This window comes from Fringilla coelebs (genome assembly GCF_963513975.1).
Source record: "Fringilla coelebs genome assembly, chromosome: 9".
NCBI classification, from domain to species: domain Eukaryota; kingdom Metazoa; phylum Chordata; class Aves; order Passeriformes; family Fringillidae; genus Fringilla; species Fringilla coelebs.
The window spans coordinates 31,049,594-31,058,527 of record NC_140067.1 but is presented as its reverse complement, the minus strand read 5'-3'; the positions used below and the strand labels follow the sequence as shown (position 1 = coordinate 31,058,527).

At 60.0% G+C, this 8,934-nt stretch overlaps 1 protein-coding gene across 2 annotated transcripts; it reads right to left on the bottom strand.

The window, feature by feature from the left end:
* Positions 1-770: 770 nt before the first annotated feature.
* UAP1 (UDP-N-acetylglucosamine pyrophosphorylase 1) lies at positions 771-8,012 on the bottom strand. 2 transcript variants are annotated; one of them, XM_084211342.1, is made up of 10 exons: positions 7,699-8,012; positions 7,418-7,622; positions 6,524-6,699; positions 6,128-6,300; positions 4,912-5,105; positions 4,400-4,543; positions 3,859-4,047; positions 3,422-3,469; positions 1,505-1,571; positions 771-1,329 (listed from the first exon to the last, which is right to left on the bottom strand). In XM_084211342.1, exons 1-10 carry the CDS (start codon positions 8,003-8,005, stop codon positions 1,237-1,239), a joined length of 1,596 nt encoding a protein of 531 aa, XP_084067468.1. In that variant the 5' UTR covers positions 8,006-8,012; the 3' UTR covers positions 771-1,236. The 2 variants fall into 2 exon arrangements, with proteins under 2 accessions (XP_084067468.1, XP_084067469.1); XM_084211343.1 differs by lacking the exon at positions 3,422-3,469.
* Positions 8,013-8,934: the final 922 nt, after the last annotated feature.

Here is an 8,934-nt window from a genome sequence, read left to right as displayed (position 1 = left end):
CAGCAGCTCCCAGGACCTAATGCAAAGGTGGTGGTCTGCAAAGCCCAAAAGCCAAAGGCTCGGCCACGCACAGCCCAGCCAGCCTGTGGTGAGCCAGCAGGAGACAGCACCAGCCAGGACCCCCCACACTGCCCTGGTGACCCAGGCACAGTGCCTGGGGAACCAAGTGCTTGGCTGAGCCTGGGATGCCCAGCAGCCACCTTTGCACCTGGGGGGCACGTGGTGGCTGCCCCCAGAGGGAGTGGTTTGGGTCCCATTCCCTCCCCAGGCAGCCACGGGGCAGTGAGAGGCTGTGGCCACATCAGGATCAGGAGGGGAGCTGGCCAAGGTCTACATCCTTCTTCCCAAACAGGAGTGGAGGCAGCACAGCTGCTCTGCCCCAGGCAATCAGCACACCACACTCCTCGGCAGTGGGCTGATTGATGCAGGAGCCAGAGCCCCTCCAGGAAAAGCAGAGGGCACCTGGTACTGGTGGAGGGCTCAGTGCCAGCTGATTTGACCCTGAGCACTCCAGCAGTACCACACACCTGCCTGTTCCTACCTGCTCAAGGCTTGCCACTGTTTGCAGAAATATAAGAGGAGGGTACAACTCTCTACTTCCTCCAGGAACACCCCAAATGAGCACTGTAGGCTAGAGGCCCTGTCTGCAGCCACCCCAGACAGCCAACCCTTGCTGCACTGAACAGAGCACTTGGCATGATGCAGTTGGCTCTCTACTCCATAAGCCTCTTCGTGCAAAGTCATTGTCACTTAAACACCACCAGAAAACAAACAGGAGTAACTCACAGTTTAATTGGGTGCTTCCAGTTGTGCAATATACAAAGGATGACTAAAAGGGAGGACATGGGCAATGGCAAGGACCCCATTAAAAAAAAATAGTCATGTAGATTTAAGAAAAATAAAAATCCTAGATTAAACTCAGCCCCACATCATAAAAATCCCCTCTCTGCATGTACAATGACTATTACTATACACATGTTTAAAAATAAATGCCCACAGCCTGGAGTGCAAAGGGCAGCACCACAGCTGTGCTTTGTGGCAGGGGAATCCGTAGTGTTTGGTTTTTAAATTAAAATATAAATAGAAGCATACAACATGCCAAGAACCGAGTGGGTCAAATCCTCTTCTGCACAGGGCCAGAGCAAGCAGGAGCAGTCCCTGCGAGGCCCAGCTATCAGCCTTGGTGTGGCCCAGTTCCTGGTGGGATGGCAGCCCTGCCCGGGCACCAGGCAGCCACTACACCCCGTTCTTCACCAGCTCGTGGATCCCGTCCTCGTCAATGATCAGAGGCGTGCGGAACTCTCGGTCCTTCACCAGCTTCTCCAGGCCCTGCGGGGGTGAGAGTGTCTCGTTAGGAACACCACATATCACCTGCCTGCTGAGCTGCCTCTGCTCCCCTCCTGTGCTGCCAGCCTGGGGGCACTGCCCCAAAAAGCTCCCCAGTGAGTTACAGTCGCTTCTGTGGCTCATCCCTCTCACTGTGCCCTGCCAGCCCAGTACTCACTTCTCCTCCGTAGGAGACAAGGGGAGAAATTTCACACTGGATCGGCAGGTCGTTTGCATCCTTCAAGCTGCAGAGAAAAAACAGACAGTCAGGAGAGTCAGGTACAGCCCAGGGGGACACAGATAGGGCCCAACATCTGCCGAGGCCAGCAGAGGCTCAGGGGCTGTCTGGGCCCACACAGGCCCCACCAGCACAGAGCTGCCCTGGGTTAGTTAAGCCTTGCGTGCTCTCCAGAGAGGTGCCAGCTAAAGTTTAGATACCACCAGCAACTGAAAGGGAAAAGAGCTTCAGATGGGGCTTTCATGATGCCTTTCCACGTGTGTAACTACAGCAGTGCCTGTGCCCCCAGCCCCACTATTTCTGATGTTGCATGGAAATGAGTCACCCGTTCCTTCTCCTCCTGCAGCCCTGGGGTGATGTGTGACACACTCACAGAGCACCTTCCCATAAAGCAAGAGGTCTTTAGCTTTTAGCCCTCTCTTGCTTAAAGCACCACCTGAGGACACAGGGTAAGCCCTTCTGCTCACTCAGAAACACTCCCTGCAGCACTGTCTGCTCCTCCTGCCTTTGCCTGTTAGATCAACTATCTTGGCTCCTCTCTTCTGCCTGTGAGATGGGGCTGGTGAGCAAAATGTCAGGACCACTGGGCAGCACTGCTGGGCAGGGGCCTGTGTAGGGTCCCTGACCCTGCTCCTGCTGCCACCAGCCTTCGTAGGACACGCTTGGATGATCCCTGGATCCAGCTGGCATGTAAATCTGGGGGTGCAGCTCTGTGGACCCAACAAGCAGCCATGGCAACAGCGCCCCAGTGGCCCCTTCCCAGCCAGTGGCCACAGCAGCCAGGCAGGCACGGCAGAATGCCATCTGTGACAATGCTCCCTTCATCCAGGTCGAGGCTCCTTCCTCTGCCACGCACTCACTCAGCCCCCTCCTGTCCAGGTGTCAGTAAATAAAACTCACCCATCCCAACCCACACTGGTATTTACCTTGAATGTTAGATTCAAGATAGTGATTTAAAAAAAATTGATATTAACTGGTAATGAAGGGTAAATGTGGGACAAGGTGCAGCCTTTCTCTTGCATGTTAACTAGTGGGATGGCTTAGTCATAAGCCTGAAAACACCTGGAGTCTGGAATTAAAACAGAGATAAAACAGCTGTATTCCACCAGGAAGTACCTGAAGATAAAGCTTCTGAAAGAGGGGAAGGGAACTAGACTGCTTACTCTGTGAGTCATTTACACTCACCAGCTCCAAGTCCCAGCACATCTGTGCCTACATAACATATCAGAAGAGTTAACACTTCCCTGTGGATTCCTGTAAACTTTCAAGCACTGATCCAGGGGCTTTCCCTGGTGTCACACTCTGGATCTTCCAAACTCAAGAGCTGGAGTCACACAAAGTCCAGCTGGCTGCTGCGCTCAGATTCACACATGCTACATCAAAGCCTGCCTGACGTTTGCTTCATGTTTTTAATCCCGTGTCGCTCTGCCTGGACGCCTGGCGGACACTGGCGGATGGCAGCCATCCCCAGCTCTTGGACCGGCTGGGACCAGTCCCTGCCGTGCTGTGACAAACAGGGGAGTGGCATCAAAGGACGTGCCAGGGTGTTTGCCAACAGCACCCTGCCTGCGGGGTGCCCTTTGGGGCTGCGTGCAGTCAGCATCCGGCTGCTGCCATCCTGTGTCTGTACCCAACAGCATGAGCCCCATCCAGTGATCCCTGCGGAAAGGAGCCCAGCAGGGAGCGGAGCTGCCTGCCCCGCCACCATGAGCAGCAGCACCTCCTGTCCCCAGGGGTGACATGCCCCAGCGGCCACATGCGCCCCCTGCCCCGTTAGCCTGGCACGCCGCTCTGCCTGCAGCCCGTTAGTCCCTAAGCACAGCCCCGCCACCATGCACCTGGCACGTGGATAGTTACTTGTCATTGACATCTGCTGGGCTGGCAGCTGACCTTCCGTTTGTGATGCTACATGGGAACAAACAAGGGTTAGCAAGGGGGGAAAAACAGAGCAAAACAAGTCTGGGGTCTGCTGATCCCTAAGGAGGGCAGTGGGAGGTCTCGTGGTTGAGGGATGCGTTGATGCCAGCCTGGCTGCTGCAAGGACCTGCTGCCGTGCTCTGTCTTTAGGGAGCCACTTCCCTCCTGCAGAGGCAACCTTGGCTGTGCAATAGAGGCTGGCAGGATTCAGTTCCTGTTGTCACCACACAGCTCACACCCAGCTCTGCTCCACAGATCACCCAGGAGAGGGGACCCCATAGCTGGTTGCTTCTGTGACACTGTTATCAGTGCTGGGATTGCCTTGTGCTTAATATCCAGCCCAAAAAGGAGCAGAAGTGACAGGAGAAGCAACTCACCGAGGGATGGCAGGGATGCGTGTGCCATTTTCATCCACGAAGTGCCCCCCTGCATTGAGAACCCAGCAGTGGTGCAGGGACATCAAGGCATGTCGGGCTGTGGTGGGGTTGTCCTTGCCATTCTGGCTGTCTGCGTTCTTCAGGGGAGAGAACTCATCCTCACGCAGCACCTCGTACACCACAAACTTCCTGGGGGAACACAGCGTGGGAGGGTCAGGTTTGGAAACTGTGGCTGCTTCCCCTGCCAGGGTGGCTGAGCTGGGCCCACAGCCCTTCCCCAGTCCCCACCCATGGCTGTTTTCACAGCCGTGCAGGAGGGAGGGGAGGGCCCGGCCTGTAGGGTCAGCAGATGTTCCTCTGGCACAGAAACAGGGCTCAGCCCAGCAAGAGGCATGCAACACCCATGCCTCCAGCTGCCATCCCATCCTGATCCCAGGACATCGCCGGTGGGCACACCCTGGCAACAACCCCAGAGGATCTCAGAGCTTCCCCAGGGAGAGCCAGCAGCCAGCCTGGACCCCACGGAGAGAAAAGGACATACTTGGAAAACTGGAAGATGTCGAAGACAAACTTCTCCATCTTAATCCCATTGGGCTTCTCGGGTTGGACTAGCTGCCCTGTAGTGATGTCCACATGTGGGATCTTCTTCTCAGCCACGTGGTGCTGCAGCTGTGGTTCGTAAGTGCTGCAACAGGCCAAGAAAGAGATGTCACTTGTCCGAGCAAGCCACATCCCCATCTCAGACACAGCTGCAGCAGGATGGCTGCCCTGCTCTTACCCTGGCTGCCCCAAGGCACCAGGCTGCTCATCCCCACAGCAGCCAGGAGACAGCCCCACATGCCTGCACTCTGGAAGCAGCATGAGATATGGCCCAGAGAACCCTTATCTCACAGAAGGGGTTGTGCAGACAGGTGGGGGTCAGACCAGCTCTGCAGGGGCCTCATCCCAGCACGCCTGGAGCTCAACCAGCAGCAAGCAAGGCACAGCCAGCTCTGCTCGGCAGCAGCACTTCAGTGCCAGCACTCCTGCCCTGGCACTCCAGCAGGCTCTTACTTGACCACATCTTTCAGGAAGGCAGTGGTGAAGTAGTGATTGGCGATGTTGCCCGCGTTGAAGAGCAGCCGCCCGTCGGGGCTGCGCTGCTGGGCAGTGCCCAGGGAGATCTCGCTGTACTCCACCACCTGGTACACGCCGTCCACCCGGCACACCACGCCCACCGGCTCTGTGGGGTTGGTCTTCTCCACCACCTGCCCAAGGGAAGCACTGTCAGGGAAAGGTACCCAAAGCCCCACACTTCCAACACACTCCCTGGGAAACAGCGGGCCCTGTTCAGAAAGGCTTCTTCCTCTGCTGCGATGGTGCAGGGATGGGGATGCCGGAGCCCTCCCCTCCCAGGTGCTTCTGGCAGGGAGGATTAGAGGAGGCTGCGATGGCAGGGCTGGGTGACGTGTCAGACACACCCAGAGGGCATAGCAGGATGTGGCACCAAGCTAACGTGCAGCTGGCAGCAGGCACGGGTATTTTTAGCCAGCTTGTTGTTCACAACCAGAAGGCTGCTGGCTCAGCAGAGCCATCCCCCTGACCTTCCTCTCCTCCTTGCACCTCACACACCTCCATCTGGGTTATGAGATACCCCAGCAAATCCCTACCCACCACTGCAGGCAGCGGCACAGGGCTTTCTCCTTTCTGCATGCTAAGGTTTATTTCCTCTTTCTTTCATGTAGGCCAGGAGGAGAAACTGCCTTCCCTTTCTCAGCTTACCCTCTGAAAGCTGCAAGACCAGTAAGTCCTTTCACCTGTTTGCCGGAGCCAAGCCAAATGCAAACAAAACCTTTGGCTGTCAAGCCAATCTTTAAGTAAAGCCCTAAGTGTGGCATGTTCTATCCACAAGAACACATCCTGGTGTCCAGGATGACAGGCTGGGGACAGCTGGCAGCTTATGGCAAGGATCCTGTCTGCCTGTGCTAGCCACAGCCACCCAGAGAAGAGCTGCCCAGCATCTGGGTGTGTGCCAGGCAGCTACACAGGGCTCCCAAGCAGCCTCTTGACCCCAGGGGGACCTCCTTGGTGCAAGGCAGAAGAGCAGTGCCAGCCATCCTCCAGGATGCCAGGGGCAGGCAGGACTGTGGCAGCATGTGTTACTTCACCAGCTATCCCTCCTGGTTGTGGCAATCCAGGAAATGAAGGGTAAAAAGTCAGGGAAGCCAGGCAAAGAGCAGACCCCACCCAGCTCTGCAGAAGCAGTGCATGCCTCCTCCAAAAACCATACCTTGGCCCCACAGTCTGCTCCCTTCTCCAAGCAGAAGCCAATGAACCTGGGGTCAGCCACCTTCACCAGGATGTTGTCCACACAGTAGACGTGGACACTGCGCACACCTCTCCGCTCCATGTCGTCCATGATGCCGTGTGAGCCCAGCGCCCGGTACAGGCCCCCGTTGCCATCTGCAGAGGGAACGCCCCACTGCCCGTCAGCCAGCCACACTCATCCTCCTTCCCCACGGGCTCATGTGGAGGGTCATCAGCCCAGCCATACCCCACCCTGGTCCTCCCTGCCAGGGCAGACACAGACACCTCCCAGCCTGAGTCAGCCATGGGCCAGGTCACAGTGAAGACTGCAGTTCCAAAAGCTGCTCCTCAGCACCACGTCTCACCCCTGGCCACCAACCTGGTGCCATAGCAATCTTGCCCTTCTCCTCCAGCAGGATTTTCCCATCGAATCCCAGGGCAGGCAACATGCCCTGCTGGAAGAAGATGACATTCTCCTTCTTCAAGCCAAAATACCGATGTTTCTGGAAGAACTCCTTGGTGGACTCCATAGTGCAGCCACTTGTCATAATGTACCTGTTGCAGAGTAGAAGACACCCAATGAGCAGGGAGGAGAGGCAGGATCTCACACCCCTCATCCCAAATGTGGGGAACACCTAGGACATGCTTCCCCCCACACTTAGGAGGACCTGACCTGCTGCGGTCCCGCCATTTTGCCAAGCCAATGAAGGCTTTCACCCTTCCTTGCAACACATATCTCCAAAACCATACAACACCATGCATGGGACACCCAGCTGCAGCGGCCAGCTCTTGCCATGTCTACAAGGCACCTCAGCAGCTCATCTGCTCATCTCCCCACCCCCATGGCTGCTGTCCTGCACGGGGACATGGAAACCTTTCCCAAAGGGCCGTGGGACTGAGTCTGACAACGTGGGACCTGCCAGTGCCACCCTGAGCCTTGAACCACTCACTCTAAGGGGCCATGCCCATTGCAAAGCATTGACACCAAGAAGGGCCATGCCACTCCATGGTCCTTGGGCAGCCAAGGGGCTCCGCATCAACCCAGGGGCTGCATGAGGGAACTGCACCAACCCAGGCTAACCTCGGGTGCCAAAGGAAACTGCACCAACCCAGGCTAACCTCGGGCTGCCCAAGGGAACTGCACCAACCCAGAGGAGCGCGGGCTGCTGACAGCCAGAGGCTATGCCAAACTACAGGACCTTGATCCACCAGTGCCAGCCGGACCGTGCCGACACCACCCCACGAGGGGTGTCCCCCGCGAGGCCGGGCTCACCAAGGGATGTGGCAGGGAGTGCCGTGCTGCTCCTCCGCCATCTGCTGCAGCCGCCGCAGGCGCTGGGCCTGGAGGTGGAAGAGGGTCTTGCGGGAGGGCAGCCCCACGTCGCACATGCCCTTGGGGTAGGGGACGCCGAGACGGGTGCCCTGCCCGCCGGCCAGCAGCAGCGCGGCCACGCGGCTCCCCGCGATCTCCGCCAGCCCTGGGGGAGCAGACACGAGTGGGGCCCTCCGCGCCGGCTCCGCGCCGCGCCGAGCCCCGCCGCCCCGCGCACCTACCGCGGCTCTCCCAGCGCGGCACCAGCCCGCGGTCGCGGGAGGCGCTGCCCAGCACGTCCCGCGGCACCGGCTCCATGCGCGCGTCCAGCCCTGCTGCCGCCGCCACCGCCCCGCCGCCGTCCCCGCGGGCGCGGCGGAAGAAGCGGTTGATCTCGGCCACGTCCATGCGGCACAGCTCGGCCGCCAGCGCCCGGCGGGCCGCGCCGTCCAGCTCGGGCCAGAAGCGCAGCACATGGTCCTGCCCGCCCGCCGCCAGCCGCTCCCGCAGCTCCGCCGCCACATCCCCCTGCGCCTCGGTCGCCTCCATCCCGCCCGCCGCCGCGGGACCACCGCCGCCCGCCGCCGCCCTTTATAGCTCCCCGCTGGCCAATGGCCAGGCCTCGTGCCACGTGGTGCGCGCGGCTCGCCCAATGGGCGCCGGGGGAGGAGCGGGACCGCCCGCCCCCCTTGCGGCGTTCCCGCCAATCGGAGCGGCCGCTGCGGCGCCGGCGGGGGCGCGCGCCGCTGGCTGCCATGGCAACGCGCGCCACGTCAGCGCGCGGCCCCGGCGGGCCCGGGGGCGGCGAGAGGGGAGGGAAAAACCCCAAATCCAGCCCAAAATGCGCCGGCGAGGTCCCTGAGGAGAAGGAGGAGTCGGCCCGGCCAGACCCGGGAGCCTCGAGGCGTCAGCAGCGATGACACACGCGCGGCGCTCCTGCCGTCATCGGGGTCGCGCGGTATCCCAGAATGACAGGATGCGCTGAGTTGGAAGGGACCCTCAGGGCCATCGAGTCCAGCTCCCGGCCCCGCACAGGGCACCCCCGGGAGCCACACCCTGCCCCGAACGCCTCTGGAGCTCTGCCGGGCTCGGCGCGGGGACGGGCCGGTGTCAGAGCCGGCCGCAGCCAAAAAACTGCTCACCCGCCGCCGCCGCCTCCAGCGGCCCGGGCGTTGTGCAACCCGCAGCTGCCCCGGCGCCGCTCTGCGTTACCGGGCGGTTCGGCCGCGGACAGCGTCATTCGGGGAACCCCCAGGGCAGCGCCAGGGTGGGACCTGTGCGGTGCCGGTAAGCGGGGCTGCCGCAGGAAGCCAAGCCCCGAGGGCCCGGGAGGGGACACGGTGGGCTCCGGCCCGGCAGAGGCCACCCCGGCGTGTGGGGCTGGGGAAGATTGCCCGGGGACGCTGTGGACAGCTAACTGGGAGTACAGTTAGAGAAATGTGAAGATTTTTATTAGTGTCTTAACAGGAGTTATAACA